The sequence below is a fragment of the Leuciscus leuciscus genome (assembly GCF_965113295.1).
Source record: "Leuciscus leuciscus genome assembly, chromosome: 22".
NCBI classification, from domain to species: domain Eukaryota; kingdom Metazoa; phylum Chordata; class Actinopteri; order Cypriniformes; family Leuciscidae; genus Leuciscus; species Leuciscus leuciscus.
In genome coordinates this window covers 31,191,265-31,210,112 of record NC_138746.1, presented here as the reverse complement: position 1 = coordinate 31,210,112, position 18,848 = coordinate 31,191,265, and the positions used below count along the sequence as shown (strand labels likewise).

The 18,848-nt window shown below is 38.4% G+C and overlaps 1 protein-coding gene across 1 annotated transcript in view; it reads right to left on the bottom strand.

The window, feature by feature from the left end:
* LOC309486911 (uncharacterized protein) overlaps positions 1–18,848 on the bottom strand; it is a 65,693-nt gene that overhangs the window by 18,737 nt on the left and 28,108 nt on the right. Inside the window, exons 17-21 of the mRNA XM_082154378.1 lie at positions 16,711–18,813; positions 16,355–16,445; positions 13,960–14,577; positions 5,515–5,795; positions 4,871–4,986 (exon numbers count right to left, since the gene is read on the bottom strand). Coding sequence (XP_082010504.1) covers positions 4,871–4,986; positions 5,515–5,795; positions 13,960–14,577; positions 16,355–16,445; positions 16,711–18,813 — 3,209 coding nt within the window. The remainder of the gene's footprint in view (positions 1–4,870; positions 4,987–5,514; positions 5,796–13,959; positions 14,578–16,354; positions 16,446–16,710; positions 18,814–18,848) is intronic.

Sequence of the window (18,848 nt, the reverse complement as noted above, 5' to 3'; positions counted from 1 at the left end):
CCCGAGCCCATACTATTACAAAAATTGGCCACTTAATATTTAATATTCAATTATTTTAATTGTCACAATTAAAGTATTAATTTGATTAAATTGACCAAGCACAACATTCAGCATTCAATCAAATATTGATTAAAGATTTATTATTATTAGGCTAATAATGTTATTTCAACATAATATCTCGTTATTTCGACAACAAGCGTGCAACAAGCTAGATGTGCATTTGTAAATCCGGTGACGCGTGCATTGATTTTATTAATAAACTAGTGTTTTCTGTCGGCTGCAAAGATGAAGTTGACGATCGCCATCTCCGTAGTGAACGCGCCTATATAGAGAGAAATGCACATGGATTACATAATCAGAGAGTAGCCTATTTCTTTTCGTTTTGAATTGTTTCGTTTTGAATTGTTTCGTTTAAAGACATTTCAAGATTCGATGTATTTCTCATGTCTGTGAGGCATACACTGAGTTTCGGTTAATTTATGATGAGATGCGCTCCAGTTCACGAGCAATGCAAGTGACAGCGCAGGCGCCTCTATGTCATGTTGCATGATTATTGTCTGCTATATTTGCTTCCTATTTATTAAATACAGGCAATTGGTTGATAAAAAAATTATATAAATTAAGAAACAATTTATACAAAACGAAATTCACTTTAAAGAAAGGCTTTCTACAAAGCAAAACGTAATGAAGTGGTCAAAATCATGTCTGACCCACTCTATGTCTCCCGATACATTGCACATCATATCTTACTCGTGCTGTTCACTTTTCATAATCAACATAGCCTAAATGGAAAAAAATTACATCATATTTTAACAAATAGCACAAAAAAACAAGCATTTTTGGGGGCGGGCACAGCCCCCTGGCCGCCCAAAACGACGGGTGTGCCTTCATATCAAGTCATATTGGTGAAAAGGTAGCCCTGACCAAGGAAAGCGAAATCTTTCAAAAATCATCCTTTTAAGGATATTTCTCATGAATGGCGTCAGCGCTGGTCAATACAATAAATCAATGCCGGCGTTGATCATGGAGTGACGCATCAGCTTCAGCGTTGTCCTGCTCAGAGTCTTGTAAAGTGGAGCTCAAAGTTTAAATTAAATATTAAAATAATTAACAGCTTGTTTCATTACATCTAGCACCTATCTGTGAATGCATCCGCATTTTTACATTTCCGTTGAATGAACAGTTTAATGACTGAGTGATAGTCTCTAATGCGCAGAGACTTTCAATGTCAATACTGGTAAAAATATCAGCAGAAAGCCTCTCGTAAAGTGAGATTCAAGGAATTAACTGTTATATAACAATGGTCTAACATCATTGTCATGTTTATGTTGTGTTTATTATATTATGTGGACCCCCGACCCTTATTTTGACGTGTTGTATCTTCATTTTAATCCACTTCGTTTTAACGCGCTTTTTACTTTCGGTTTCATTACTGAACATGTACTCGTCTTTGTGCCTGCTGACCACAGCGTAACACTTAAATAAATAAATGGAGATAAAAACGCATATCGAGTTGAGTCACTCAAAATTATCTCAAGGGAAATTCCTTCAGCACGACAGCCCTACTTGTTTCCTGGCTATTTTGACAGCACTGACGTAATCACAGACTTGCTCATCCCGATTTAAAATCTTAAATATCAAACATGTTTGATATGATCGCGGCGAGCCCGATTTGTGTGAGAGCAGATCGGAAGGTGCAAGATTCGATCTGTGAACACCTCACATTACCAGATAATCTGCGCCGAACATCGGAACCGTTCAAGGTCCTCGACAAGATTTTTTCTCCGATTCTCGGGAGGGGGAAATCGGGCCTAAAACTCCTGTAGTGTGAGCCAGGCATTAGTGTACAATGCCCAGATTTAATATTCTTTAAATAACAGATTAATATTATTTTCCTAAAGTTTGCATGACTGTAACTCATAGTATTAAAGATATCTTAATATCCTTCTAGTAGAGACTCATTAATAAACTTCTTTTGGAATCTTCATTTTTAAGGTCCTATATGGTTTAAGACCATAGATATGGAGATCCCAATGCGACTCCATGTTCAGATTGTTAAATTTGACCATTTTTAATGGTCCAAAAAACCAAATGTAGGTAACTCTTCAAACAGCTTTTACTTTGTACTTTTTACTTTTTTTGTTTAAAATTAAGATTTCAAAAGGAAAGTTTAAGCCAGAATCTAAAAATCATACTGAGATATCTATTACTTTTTAAGTGACAGACATGCAGAAAAACAATATTTATGGCACTCAGACAAGTATGTTCTATGTTCTATGATAGAAAAAAAAGATTTCTAGTTTCAAAAATATTTGTTGTTCAGATATTTCTCTTTAAAAAAATTTTTTTTTTAATCAGCTGTATGCAAAGTGAACCACATTTGGTTTTTGGCCACTGAACATGTGTACAATTTACCATTTACTCATGGAGCCACATTAAGATCTCCAATATCTCTGTGATTGAACCACACTGAATTCACTTTAAAATGAAGATGCCAAAAGAACTTTGTTAAAAACAAATTATAAAAGAATATTAAGATATCTTAAATACTTCTTGAGTTACAGGCAAGCAAACTTAGAGCAAACAATACAAGAAGTGCTTTTCCCCATTTTTGAACAGTCACTGACCAACCAATATCCTTATAAAATTAAAATAATGATGCTGCCATGTGTGGAGCCCCAGAAAAAAGCTGGTGGATCTAATGCTAGCGTTAACGTAGTTTTGGTCGAGGCAATCCCTCCACACCAACCAACCAACTTCATTTTTCCTGGAAGACAGTATGGAAAAGAGATGCTTTCTCGTTCATTCAATGCAAACTGTTTTTTTTTTTAAATGGACGTGGCTGCATTATATTGAGGAAGGTGATCGCGTTGTATGTTTCAGTCTGTGAAAGCAGTGGAGAAACGTCTCATCAATGAACACAGTGTAAGGTTTGACAGCAGTTTTGTCAAGGGAGGGTTTACAAACTGACGGAAAGCCACAGAAAAATTCAACGAGCATGAAAAGTCTAAACTTTCATTGTGATGCCATTCAAAAAAATAAATAGAAAAAACAACAACGCTGCTCTACAAAACACCCCAGTTACTGGCATTTTATCTGACGCCTGCCAAACTCAAGACACAGCAAGGCATGTTTTGAAGCTAATGTTCAGGTAAGCGTCCTTCCTCGGAAAGAAGCGGGTGACATGACCATTTTGGCATTTTGCATGACCTGATGCTTGAACGTACCTACAACCATCCAAGAGAGAGAGAGTGGATTCAGAGGAGAGATAACTGGCTCTCGGACACAATCCAGAATGAAGTCATTCAACCGCATGCCAGTGCTATTCAACGCGAGATTGTATCCCGTGCCACATATAGTCCGTACTATGGACTCACAGCTGATGGAACGACAGACTCCAGTACAATCGAGCAATGCAGTATTTGGACGAGAACTTGGACATTCACTCTGAATTCCTTGGATTTTACAGTGCTCCAGACCCCTGTTCAAGTGCATCAAAGATGTTTTTCTCAGACTGAACATCCTTATTGGGCATCTCCATGGACATCGACATCATAAATATCTCCATGGACATCGTTTCGATGGATCTTCTAACATGTCAGGACGGTTTCCGGTTGGTCATGGCTTAGAAAAACATGCCGAGAGTCCCTCTTCATCCACTGTGCCAACCATTCTCTTGACCTAGTTCTTCAGGAGACTGCGCTGAGGTGGGTCTCATCACAGATTCAATTGACTTTGTGCCTTACTGGCCATATGTCCAACAAGACGGTGCATACGAACAATAGCTATCAAACGTGTGTGTAGAGCCTACAGAGAAATCGCCAAAACACTGGAGCAGCTAAAGGATGACAAAAGTGTAAGAGGAGAGACAAGATCTAAGGTCGGAGGCCGTTCAAGCAAGCAACGAAAGCTAAAACCTACAATGGCTTCCTCTGTAGTGAAGCAACACTCGTGCGAGTCGTGACCTGGAGTTTGCAGCGCACCAAAGCCAGCGTTAGAGTGTGCCGAACTGCTGGGAAGGTGCATGGAGGTCATCGGGATGATGCAGAGGTGGATAACATGCTACAAACTGCATCCACAGCGGGACTTCAAACTCCAGGTGAGCACAGGGTGACACAAACCCCAGCTCATTATAGACACAGCGATCGCCCTCACAATAAATAAATAAATAAATAAATAAATAAATAAATAAATGTAAGCCACGGGTGTTTGTGCCGCACGGGCAGCCATACCCAAGTGCTTAAATTAATTATAAATAAAATGCATCAATATTTAAATTATTAAATAGCTGTAAATTAAATCTCTTTAAATGCCAATACAAAAAGAAAAGAATTATACATTGCCTTTATTATATAGGCCTATAAGCCAATATTATTTGCTCTTAACGTTCACGCAAGAACTGCCATTCTGACTGTCTGACGACCGGAGCACAACAGATATGAGGTTTATACTGTAGGGCTTGATTTATTAAAATTTATTATAGCTGAAATCCGGTCAATGTAAAAAATAAAAACCTTTCCTGGGCGCACTGGCGTGAATTGCTGCGCGCTCGCGAGTGTGTACGGGCCTGCAACGGCGAGGTCAAGGATTTCGCGTAGTAAATTATCTTTTCCGTTTGTTTCTCGTCAAACCCTACGTGCACCTTCAGAACACTTGGAATATTATGACACAATTTGCATGGGATTATTTTATGACACTTTTGAATCTTTCTTTGGGAAAAAAAAAAAGTTTTTGAAATTTGGTAGATTTGAAATGGAATGACCCTAGTGTTTTAAAATCAATTTATGATTTTTGTGCATGCAGTGTACATGTAGTGTATTCCAGCCTTAGCAGTCAACATATAGTTTGATCACTAGGTTGCATCTCTTACCGCACATAAGGAGCCTCTGCCCCTTTATAGCCTGATGGATGGTTCAGCTCATTGCCCACAGTTATGACCAGACTGTGATCAGCGGGGAGACCACGAGGAGGCGATGGACTGTACCTCTGTTCAGGAAAAAGATAACATACCTAACTCACACATGGAATAAATCAAATAAACAAACAAAATATTTACTGGACTTTTCACTTTACTGGACATAATTATTAAATAAATGGTAGACTCTGACTGCTCTCAAGAAGCAAGGCACACATGCACAGTTTTACCATGGTACACCACTGATATCAGATGTCAATATTATGATGGTATAATAATACCAGTGTTTATATGACACTTCAAAGAATATCATCATTATTGCATTCGTTCTATAAACGCATGGCACCAACGTACTTTGTTATTGGTACACGACAAGTAACGTTACATAACGGAATGCGAGGGCACTACGATAGTACTTTATTTCCATTTTCACATGCTATTTACGTATGCGTGGTACTCCACAGAACCACATGATGTTACCGTAATGTACATACGAAAAACATGGTAGAAAAACGACCACTTTATAGTGTTGTCGGTGTAAAACAAGGCACTACCACAGAGTAAGTTGCATTACTGCAGTGTTTAGTTTCTCTTCATACCCCATAGCCTCTTTGTGGCCGCGCTCCTCTATATTCATCGGGCGGATCTCTTGCTCCAGGGGAGTATCTCCTCCGCGGGGAAGAGCGCCGATACGGGTCCGGAGGAGCGTGGTGTCCCCGGTCAGAAGGGTGGCCTGGTCCGGGCACGGGACGAGGCCCGAAACCGCGAGACGGCGGAGGATGATAGCCGCCTCTGTGCGGCCTAGAACCGCGATACATAACGACGCTTAACCGCTGTTTCCGCGTCGGAGTCGATCCCTTATTATCCCGGTTGCGGGATAGCGTTTATCCCTGCAAAAAGTAAATGTGCATTCAACAAAAATCTCCCTGCTGAGAGAAAATATGAATGAGAGCGTATTCATTACAGTCGAACAACGCTCTCTGTGGTCGCTTCCTATGCCGCCATTGGCCCGCATTCACAGGATCTGACGTCAAGCTAAGATCAACCAATCAAACGCGGCGATACAGCATCGTTTTGTTTATTGAGTCTTCTAAATAAATTTTTAAGAATCAAAAGCACTAATATTTATTAAAAAACGTATATAAAAGAGAAATAATTTGTAACAATATACAGTACCAGTGATAAAAAAGTGCTTTCTTTTTTTGAAAGAAATTAATACTTTTATTCAGCAAGGATGTGTTAAATTAATAAAAACTGAGAGTGAGGATTTCAATTGTCAGAAAAAGATTTCTATTTTGAATAAATGCTGTTCTTTTCAACTTTTTGTTCATCAATGAATCCTGAATATGTGTGTGTGTGTGTGTGTGTGTTGTTAGGGGGTAACAGTTTAGGACCCAAGGACCAGATGTTTGAAAGAAGACCCGGAGTCAGAACCCGTAGGCCGCCCCGCTTACAGTTACAAAGATCACAGCAGTTATACCCTACACCACACACACACACACACACACACACAGCAGTTATACTCTTCACCAAGGTCTAAGCTACGTCCCTTGCTTCAGGTTGCAGTTTCTGATTGGCTAAGAAATAGATAAACATAATTTCCCACACATATACAGATAGACTGAGGCATATCTCCATTGATTATGCGGCTGCCACTCGGACCCTGAAGTCAGGCACGTGTTGACCTTCCAGTTCTCAGATCTGCATTGCTGGGCGCCAGCATGTCCAGAACAACAACTCAGTCAATCTCCAATAATGCCAGTGGTTCCTTAACCTGTAACCAAGAAGACTAACACACACACACCGACACACAGCTTTTCCAAGGTTGGATTTGGCCAGGCTCTAACCATAAACAGGAGAGTTTTCTCAAAACATCGAGATAATATGTTCTTACTCTGAAGGAGAGCGACACTTAAGTCTAACTGGAAAGTAAGGCTTTAACAAAGAAATGGTCCCTTAAACTATTGGCTTCAATGACCTCTATATGTTTTAACATGTTGAAGACCTTTCTCAAACATATTCTCAAATCCATATTTCATTTCTTGAAGCCGGGCTGAATGTGCAAGCACTGTTACTGCAATTAGATATCAAATACAGACATTAAAGAATACATGAAAAGAACATTTCAGTAATCACACTGGTAAAGTAAAATCTTCAGAGAAGTCATTCAACTCATTTGATATTTAGAAGGAAACATATTGATTAATACATTGATTATAATCACTCATTACATATACATTGAAGCAGCAGTGCATTCCAGAATCCACTCCTTCAGTGTAATAATAAGATATAGTCCATACAGAAATGATTTTGATAATCTGTGTGGAAGATCTTGACTGGCCTGCACAAAACCCAGACCTGAACACATTCAGGATCATTTAAAACACACCAAATAAGTCAAGCCCCGTTACCCAACATCACATGCAAGATGCAACATGCTAAGATGCCCTGGAGGTTATTGTGGTCTGGACGGGCAACATGTGGAAACCTCATGTAGTGTCAGCTTTAGGCCACTGGGGGCGCAATGTGCTGTGGTGGCAAGCAGGGGGAAATCACGTGTCAGGTTTGTCTTCTCACTGGCCTTCAGACCTTTATATACTGTCTATGCTTCAGACAACACAAAGACTTACATAGGCTACTTACGAAAACTGTTTTTAAATATAGCACCTCTAGTGTGGAGAATAAAAAAGTCTGAGGTCAGTAATATTTCATAATCAGAATTTATGCATTCAATCAAAAGTGTAAATAAAGACATAGTGTTTCAAATAATTGACAAATAATTTCTATTACAAACAAATTCTGTTCTTTCAAGCTTTCTATTTAAAAAAGAATCCTGGGAAATATATCACAGTTCTATGTAATGATTTCTGAAGGATCATGTGACACTGAAGACTGGAGTAATGATGCTGAAAATTCACTTTGATCACAAGGATAAATTACATTTTAAAATATATTGAAATAGAAAGTCCATCAAACATATTCTTGAATTACCCATTTCATTATTGACCATTTCTTCCATTCCCACATGACTGTTCTTTATTAAAGCATTGTATAACCCCAAAAAAGTTGGGAAATCAAGAATCTGTGATTTGTTCATTCTTTAACCTTTATTTAACTGACAAAAGTACAGAGAGAAGATTTCCAATGTTTTCACTGACCAACCTTAAGTGTATTTTGTAACTATAAACAGATTTTTTGCTTTTGATGGCTGCAACACACGCTGGGACAGGGGTAAATCAAAAGTGAAAAGGTTATAGAATATACAAGTTAAACTGTTTTGAAACAGTCCACTGTAAGTAGGTGAACTGGTAATAGTTGAGGTTGTCATGATGGAGAGTTAAATGAGTCTTTGCAAGCATAGATGGCTCATCGATTTGTGCCAAATTCAAAAATCCTCTCTCCACTATAACTTGTGATAGCCATCGAGCCCCTCGCTATCGCCCTACGCTCCAGAGCTCAGGTCACTGGTATAATCCGTGCAGGTACTGTGCAGAAGGTTTCCCTAAATGCAGACAATCTTTTATTTTTATCTAATCCTCTTACTTCAATTCCTCAAACCCTTTCAATTCTACAATCCTTTAGTTGTTTCACAGGATACAAAGTGCACTTTTATGAAAGTGAGTTGTTCCCATTGAATGCATCGTCCACTCAGATGTCATAATCAAACTTTCCATTCAATGTTGTTAGCAATGGTTTTAATTAGTCCAGGACAGGTGAACTGTAAACATCCTGACTTGTTTAAAGCCAACATTAGCCATAATTCTGTTAATTAAGTCTCTATTCATATCTTGGAGATTTCTCCCTCTCTCTTTAATCGGAAGGATGAATGTTATCAAAATGAACGTTCTGCGTACATTTCTGTGCCTTACTATCCCAAAATCTTTTTTTAATCGCTTTGCAGAAGAATATTTCATCTTTTATAAAGAATAAGTTGAAATTAACTAATCAAATCATCTCATGAAACCAAAATGCCCGGGTGGCCTGAATCTACCATATTTTTAAACTTATTACTGGGCAGCGAACACAAGAAATATGCTATTCTGGGTATAGCATGACTTGCAACTTCAGAAATTCCAGTGGGTTCTGGTGGAAGCTCTTGCTCACCTGCAACTTAACATCCTTGTGTGCCGTCTCCCTTCAAGCACACCACTTTAGTTGAAAACCTTGCTGTGAAACATTCTCTAAAGATCTGGGGCCGGTTTCACAAAGCTATTTTAGACCGGTCTATAGTGTTAGACAACTCTAAAATGTGCTCATAGACTAGTCTAATGTAAGTTAGACTGTTTCACAAAAATAAAGTCTGACTTAATTTAGACCAAAAAAATTACACCTTACCCCCAGGCTAACTTAGGTTTAAGACTCTGTTACCTTGGCAACCAGCAATAACAATCAGTTACATTACAAACAGGGAAAATGGCTCATAATTTAAACATTTCTTCTTGTTACAAACATTCTCCGCTAAATTTCCCAAGTAAAATGTCCTTGTAACTGTTATACTCCTCCAACAAACACATATGTTCTGCTGGGGTAAACTGCACTGAGCGGGTGAACGCGCTTAATCGATCCGCCATGTTTTTTGTTTTGAAAAGTGTCTTATTTTACCCAGAATGCATTGCAATGTAGTCCTACTTAAGATAGTCAGAGTCTTAAGTGCTTTGTGCAACGGTCTGATTTAGATGTCTATCTGAAGTCTGACTATCTACTATATCTAAGCCATAGTCAAAGTCTATTTTTGTGAAACCGGCCCCTGGTCTCAGTTGCATCTCGCTGTAGGCCTTTGTTTTACAGCACCTGTTTTTTTGCATCAGATTTCCTTTTTGCTGCTGGGGACTTCAAGATTTGGAGGGATAATGGCTTAGTTACAGTTGGCCAATATAGATAATACTTTTGCAGCCTTTATTCAACTTCCAAGAGAAATTTGATTTACCCAGCTGTCACTTATTTAGACATTTTCAGATATGCAACTTAATTCATAAGCAGTTTCCTAATTTCCCCTCAAAATATTCTTGACTTGAGGATATATTAGAACATCACGAATCCATGAAAGGGGTGATATCTAAAATCTATACTATAATTTGATGCTTTGTGAGGAGCTAAACTATAGTACTTGAGGAAAATGTTTGGGACTCAGTCCTTCCCTGAACACATTCATCATCAATTAATGCTGGGCACTCTCTCATTCAATTCAAGGTAGTGCACAGAACCCACTGGTCCATAACTAAACTTAACAAAATATTTCCAGATTTTGCCTTCATCGTGCAACTCAACTGCACTTTTTTTGGCCGAGTCCAAAATTGTCTGACTTCTTGGGGAGTGTTCAGGTGTTTTAACTTCTCTTTACCAATGGACCCAAACCCTTAGACTCGTTCTCATGAACTGGAAGTCCTATCGGTTATCACCAATGGGATTTTGACGTTCAACATGCTTTTAAAATGGAAAAGTTTAGAAAAGTGCAGTGAGACAGAAGCATAATCTCTTTTTGAGAGTTTGGTGCCATTTCCTGAAATACTAACTCAACTTATAACAGAAAACAAGACACATAATGACTTCATGTTCTTGTCCTCATGTCTGGGTGGTTGATAAAAGTGAGATTTAAAAACACCTTGAATGAGTCTGAAACAAGGTGCTCAGCTTATTTAGAGATCCACTTCTTTATTATTTATAGCTTTACATTTTACCAACAAAACCAAACCATTTCGTCTCTAAATAGGGAGGAAAACATTTACATGTATGCATTTAGCTTTTATCCAAAGCGACTATGAAAAGAAGAACAAAGCATTCATCAAAGAGCCAACAATCGTTGTAGTACACAATGCCAGTTTTATTAGACAACTAGATTAGGAAATCAGCAAAAGAAGAGAAGAAATGCATATTTTACTACCATACAGTAAATACAAGTAAATCTAGCCATCAAATAAAAGAACAGCTCTTGGTCACAAAGCATGTCTGATGAACCCCGGTCTGGAGAAGAAGAGGAGCTTCTCGCCATTACTTGCTTCATCTGATCAGGAAATTCCACTTGTAGGATAATAAAACCCATGGAAATGTATAACTTGAATGGATGGGAACCAAACAGACATATCTTCTATTTGAACCACATCTGACACAAATGTGCAAAGTGTATGAGGTGTGTGTTTCCACGGGTCATCACCCATACAGTCCATACTGTTCCTGCTCCCTTAACCAGACTGTTTTAGGGCATGTACGTGATTTCTGGGGTGTGTGTGTGTGTGTGTGCATCTCAGCAAATACTTGCCTTCATGTAATGATCTAATGTAGTCATCTCACCATCTCTTATGTTGTTCTCTGCTAATGTTTCAACTTCAGGTGTTCCTGGTTTATTCTTGTAATGACATTATTTAAATAAGCAGGATTCAGAGGAAAATATCCAGGGTTCCTACACATATCGACTAACACATTTACATTACTTTTCCAATTAAAAGTGTGTGTGCATATATGTATATATACACACACAGAACAGAAATATATATTTTATACGTATATACTACAGAGATTTTGTTAATTTCCTCACTTAATGTTTTAACTCATTGATTCACTCATTTTAACTCACTTACTGATTTACAACAATGGCACAGCCATAGACATTTAACCTTAGTTCAACACATTATCCAATTTATGGGTGCTTTAAAAGTAAATATTTCATTATTATTATACTACACTTATGTGAAACATCTACCAAATCATATGACGTTCATCAAGCGAGAACCACCACTTACCTGGAGAGTTCCCAGTGAGAGTTTTCCTAACGGATTCTGATTCCAGGAGACACAGACACCAAGATGATGACATGTGCAAACGGATGGAAACAGAGACAACAGAGGGACATACCAAGAAAGGTTAACACGAATGTGATCACATTAAAATGTTAAAAGGGAAATCTACCCCTGGTTTCACAGACAATGCTTAAGCTAGTCCCATGACTAAAGCTGTTTTAACTGAAAGCAACTTGCACCGATACATCTTAAAATAAGTCAGTGCCATTGTTTTGTCTCAAGATGCAGACCACCATGTTATTTTCTAAGGCACACTTATAAAGGCTACTGAAATGTCCTAACCGAACTGACCTAATCCTGGCTTAATCTAAGCCCTGTGAAACCAGGCCCTAACTACAGACTAAGATTTTACCTATAACATCAAGAGAAAGTAAGCAGGCACTGTCCTGTGTGAACGTCTCTCTCTAGTCTAGTGTGTGGATCATCTCATACAGTTTGTGATGGAAATTGATGGAGAAAAATGTCAAATTTTCTCTTGGTGAAAGTGTTTTTGGGTTTATGGGAGATGGGAAATCTTATGATCATTTTGTTATTTTGCTCAATTCCTATTTCGTGTTCTTAATAGTACATGCTTGTACTGAAATCTTAAATGTTGAAATGAAGCTCAATGCTGGTAAAAAATAAATAAATAAATAAGTAACAACAGCCATAGAAGTAAATGCTATAACAAAACCTCTCTTATGATTAAGCAGTTAATGATTAACGATGGGAAATGATCTTCCGAGATGAGTTTAACCAATCAAATTTAAGATGTTATTTTTTTTTATAAATGTCGGAGCATTTTTCTGTTCAAGTCGCTTTGTTTCCATGACTCGGCAGACTCTCGATAGTTTCTCCAATAAAGTATGATTTATCGTTTAACCCTCTGGTGGTCTTCGTTTGTGTCCACACTCGTGGTCTTTGTAATTTTTAAATAAAGTAATTTTTATTGTTAGAATTGTGATTTCATAATATTTAGATATGAATCCAACTGGAAAAACTTGTGAAAAGATATCTATCAGTTAGTCAAATAGCAAATAGCATATAGTGGAGCTCTATAGCCATCTAGTGGCTAAAATGATAATTTTTTACTTTTAAAACTACATTTTCCAAAACATGGGCAAAAATGTTATACTAAATCATGTCAAATTATCCATGTTTTCCCCATAAATGAAATTTCACTTTTATAAAGTGAATTTTCCATAAAAAACTGTTTTTGTATAGAAACCTATTTAAAAAGAACACTTTTAATTTATATAAATTTAAAATGTATCATAAATCCTCCAAAACCTGCACAAATGTGAAGTAAAAACATTAATAAACAGAGTAAAATTACATTTGTTAAAAAAAACAACTATTATTCTGTTACAAAAGTACATGTTATTGCCTGGGGTCTCTGGGGACCCCAAAGACCACGAGTGTCACTATTTTTTTCATGCTAACATAAAAACAGATATCGTTAAATTTTTTTTACATTTATTGTAGATCTAGAAAGGGTTGAGAGCCGTACAAAGTTTAATGCCATTTTTATTCAGCAAAAGTCATTTGCGGGTCAAAAAGACCCCGAAGACCATCCCAGAGGGTTAAAGGTATTTACAATCTTTATGGTGGAACGCAAATAATAGAAGCTCAACAAGTTTGAAATATCAACAATGAGTGAAACCAATCACTGGTACAGTTTTTAGCACAAAATTAAAAACTACCCCCGGTGGTACGCAATACCGTTTGGATTTCACTGATCGAAAGCATTAGAAATCAGTGGCATAATTAAGAAGGTACTTTTATAACAGACCCAGATTGCATTCGAATACTTTTTTTAATATAATTTCCTTGAGCTGATTTGTGGAACGCATTTAATCATTGTAAAATGTGTTAAATGGAGCGGACGCTTCCTGACGGCTAAATTTACTAAAATAAACTAAATAATCCAAGGGAAGTTATAGATCCATTTCGTTATGTTTTAAAACCCATGTGTATGATACAAGGCAAAGTTTATTTCTAATCAAAAGACAACAGTAAGGTTAGGTGATTAAATTGTCTTGTCTTTATTTGTCATTAAACTAAATGTATAAAACAACAAGTAAAAACTCAAGTCTAACATTCTTTCAAAATATTTTTGTAATATGCATGTATAGAAAAGAAATGCTTTCGTTCTACATAAGCTGTATAACAATCAATTTTGAAGTGACAAAAAAACAAAAAAACAACAACAGACATGGCACTGTACAAGTTGAACAAAACAAATGACCGTTTCAGGAATTTCATCATCTCAAACTGACGGGTCAGATGTCTCTGTCTTATTCGTCTCGCGCTCCCATTTCTCCAGAAAAGCCTGGAGGTTGAGATTGAAGATATCAATGCCCTTCCCAGAGAGGTGAACCCCATCTGGTCTGTAGTGTCCCAAATAGGGCTGTATGTTGCTATGGCTCAAAGCAGTGCCACTCAGTCCCGGCATCATTTCTTGTATGCTGTCATTAATGGCCATGCGAATGATGTCCATTTCTTTGCTATCTTCTGTACCCCTCCAGGACTGTCGTGAAAGGATGCTGGACCACACCAGCAGGCATTGGGGGAATATGCTCTTCAGGGAGGTCATGTCTTTCTTCACAGTCGAAATAAAGGCTTCTGGAGCAGTTGTGGTAATGTCATTTCCACCCAAGTGGATTATAAGCACATCAGGTTTGGGCCAGTTGTCTTTGAGCTGGAGCAGCAAAGGTACAAGCTGTTGCCACGTCATGCCCTGCATGCCCTTCCAGTAAAGGCGCACACAGTTCGGGTGCATGCCCAACTGCACTCCAAACTCTGGGGAAGTGGCCCTCTTCTCAGCCCAAAACACAAGAGAGTGGCCACATATCCACACATTCTTTATCTCACTGGGGGTACTTTTACCTGTAAATATGTTACAATATAGGGGGGTACATTAACCTCAACAGGCTTGACCAAGTGAACATTTCTTTTTTTTTAATTGGTGGTCCATAATCTAACATCATTTCAAGACCTACCAAGTGATATTTATAACAGAAGACCTGCTCCTGATCCTATCTAATCTCCATCTAATTTGGGCAAATGAGTTGACAAATAATACGAGATTTAAGGTACAATTTATCTTATCTACCATCTGATCTGCATCTACAGCGAGAACACGTGTCTACACTGGAAGCGACTGGCGTTGAGTCGGTACTAGAAGCATTGAAGCTAATGTCCCAACTACGCCCTAAATCATGGGTAAATCCTAATTTATTTTCAACAAAAATCCAGTGACTTAGCATGAGCTATTTCAGAATAGCATTTTTGCTGCTTTTGATACAATTGCATTTCCATATGGAAATAAATCACCAAACCACGACTTTGAAGTAAAGGTGTGGTTGCAAATTCGCTCACGCAGAAAATCACTTCAAAACCCAAGAAGCTTTCTGCTGGTCAATGTGGCGAATTTGCGTGACCAACTTCAGTTGTTTCACTTTGTGAAATTTGAGGAAATATTTCACCCTGACCTGATCACGTGTACTCCTATTGAAATTACTGGATTTCGCTGGCAAAAATTCTCAGTGCAATGGTAAATGCGCTTCAAAGCATTTATACATTATAATATGATTTTAAATATCGTGAAAAATAGTGTAAGAAACGGATCTAAAACGTGAAAAAAAGAAGAGAGAAACTTCCGATAAACTTTGTCAACAGAAAGTGCATCCCAACATGCTGTAACGGGGACTTCCGGTGTAGACAGCGCCACTGAATATATTGCAAACAATCTACTTCTAATGCGCACATCCAGTGTAGACAGTGTTTCCAGCTTGCTGTCTGAAAAAATCGAATACTTTAAAACATAAAATCACCATTTAAAAAACTATTACCATTGTTTTCACAATTTAATCAAGATTCTAATTTCAAGGTCGGCTATTAGATAAATAACCCATTAATCTCCACCATGGATCGTGGAAGCAGGGAAGGGGTGCCCGAGCCTGGGTTAATTTTGAAGTCTGGTACAAATTTGGCTTTTAAATAAATGTTTATATCACAAATAAAGAATTTAAAATATCTGACATTAAACATACTCAAATTAGCAGTATTTGTAATATTAAAAAGTTATGTCAACAAATATCAATACAAAGTATAACGTCATTGGTTAATTTAGCCCACGCTGATTTAAGAACCACCAATCAGCGCCTGTGTTTTGTCCAGAATGCTTCAAGCCATTATATAGTGTGAATGATAATGAAGAGGCATCATCCACTTTATGATTAAGAATAAGCAGACAGAGAAACTAACAACTCTGCTAACCCCTGACTTTTGATGATACAGTTCATCTATTTGCATCCCCCCCCCTTTTAATACATTCCATGATCCATGATCTCCACACTGCAAAATAATGTTTCCTGATCTCATGACAAAGGACTAGGTTAGGACTAAGTAAGCTACACCATGATCTCCTATTGTCCCCATTCTGACCAAAGAACTACCTGAATAGATCTTTCTTGGGAATGAAAGTACTGGTCTGGATGACTAAGGTTCTTGCAAGACAAAATAATAATAATAATAATAATAAAATAAAATAAACTATGCAGGTTTATTTACATCTGATTTACATCTCGCTGGGTAATTACATCTGAAGCTCAATAAATAGTCAATAAATGCCTGAACCTAAAGACTCTGGAAATACTAATACCTGTAGCCGAATTCCGATTTTGTCCACGTGCTCGCTGGGCTTCCATTTGCTGCTCTTTCTTCAGCTTCATTCTCTGGTTAAACTGTTCAAGCTGCCCAGAGTACAATTATATAAGAACAAAACACTCTCACTGACAAAATTGTGCTAAAACAATCAGTAGATTTATCACAGGTTCCGAATGTTACAAGCTGAAGACAATTAGCTCAATGCAACATTGTCCTTAAATAGCTTCCAATATTTGCCATATCACAGAATTACAAAGTATAACATGAGTATAAAATTAAGTATAACATGTATATTATGGATCACCCAACAGAGGATTCCACATGTGAGAAGTTTGAAGAAAGATGTCATACCCGTTTCTTCTGCTTAGCCTTGATGTCGTCTTCTGTTATGGTAGCAACTTGTTTATTCTTGGCTTCCTCCGATGTACTTTTTGCTTGATTGTCTTCTGTAGGCTGTATGCTAACAAGTGCGCTGGCAGGCCCCGCTTTAACGGTGGGAACTGTTTGGATTGTTGGGACTGTTTCTATTGTTTTGAGGCACCTAACAGGCTTCGTTGGGATTTGAATCGCCGCTTGGCTATTGTAGGAAGCGTCCATTGAGGAGAGGTGGAGAGGGTTGTGAGTAGGTGGAGGACCATAAGGATATGGCATGGAGTGTGTAGGCGGCACACAATATGGATTGGCCATTTGTGCAGTGTACGAACTATAAGAAGCCATCATATGTGGAGCCATTGCTTGGAGACCACTAGCATAACCTAAATTAGGGGATGGAGGTACAGTGGCATAAGGGTACATACCAGGAGCCACACCCCAAAACTGTTGGTCACTGCTTTGGTATTGGGAATATTGGGAAGCGGAATAGGTGGGAACATTGGGATTTTGGGCATACTGGGAACTATCAGGTTGAACTGTGGTTAAACCTGTCACTGGTTGGAACGAAACTTGAGAAACCGCGGTCTGCTCAGATGAAGTTTCGTACGGTTCTTGCTTGTCTGTTGTTGGTTTCAAATTCACTACGGTTCTCTTAATGCTAGTTAGGTCTACATCTTCCCCTTTGTGCTGGTCTTTGTATTTTACAGTGTCCTTATAGCTCATGTAAACCTTACGGTTCGAGGACTGAGCTGGGGAAACAGATCGGACACCTTCAGAGTCTGAGGAATCTGCCCTACTACTACTACCCCTTTGCTCAGATTGGCTCACTGATCGCTCCCTTTTTTGATCAAAGGAGTGAGACCCAGCACTGTAAGGTTTTCTCATTTTGCCATACAACCGCTCTTGTGTCCTGTCTGCTAATTTGCTAACCTCTGCTGTGTCTAGATGAAGTCCTATTGTCTGCAGAAGACTCTGAATTTTTTCAAAGTTCTCTGACTTTCTGTCTTTTTCTTCATTGCTTTCTTCGGACTGCTGGCGAGCTAAGCTTTTGTCAAAATTACTATCAGGCGTCTCTCTGTCCTCTACGCAAGAAAGCAGGACATTTTGATTGACTTTCTGGTATTCAACAGACTGACTACGCTCCCTATACCGACTGTGATCATCAGTGTAATGTTCGTGCTGTGTTGCATACGGATCAGTGCCCTCTTCATACTGATTCCATTGCTCAGAAAACTGATTCGGATCTTTATGCATGCTCCAATTTTCTGAAACCATCGGATGCTCATATGGACTTTTCTTTTCTGCTTTTGCAGTAGGATCTACACCATACTTCATTCCAACAAGTTGAGAAAAGCCACTACCATCCTGCACAGCTCTTTCATGAGGCAAAAGGTCATCTTTCCTAGGGTCATTCAAACGGCTTTCAATCTTCATAGGGTTTTTACCTCGTTCTTGGCCAGAATGTTTACCCATAACAGAAGGCTGATCGCTGTCGTCATCTTCCTTAAAAGGATCATATATCTCATCCATGAAGGGTATGTTTCTATCTAAATGTGGTTGAGGGGGTTTCTGTGTATTCATTGAAGCCAGATCCTTTCTTGCCTCTTGAAACAATGAGTTAACAACACTGGTGTCAGCCTTGTTGAGAGCACTAAGGAAGCGTTCCATTTGAGTTGTTAGATTGCGCTTTTGACCTGATGGTGAAGTCTGACTTGTTGAAGGGTTACTGCTATGAGGATGGTCAGGAGGCTGGTGAGATGCTGCCCTCTGTTGGTCATCATGAGAATTGTTACCTTTGGACACGTTGGAAGATTTCTGGTCATGCAAAGACCTTGAACTGGAGACTTGCGTGAGTGGCTGTGGGATTGCTAGCTTGTTAAAAGGAGGCGATTCACTGACTTGTGTGGCTGCTGAAGACTCGTTTATGATCTGCTTGAAAAAGCCAAAAGTACCAGGATGAATGGGCTGTGGATTTGAGGGCCTGTTGAATGGCGAAGCTGCTGTCGTCTGAGAAAGTATCTTTGTAAAAGTAGAATCATCCTGACATGGTTGACCATATTCATTAACTGAGGTTGCATCACTCTGCAAAGATACAAATACAAATAATAATAATAATT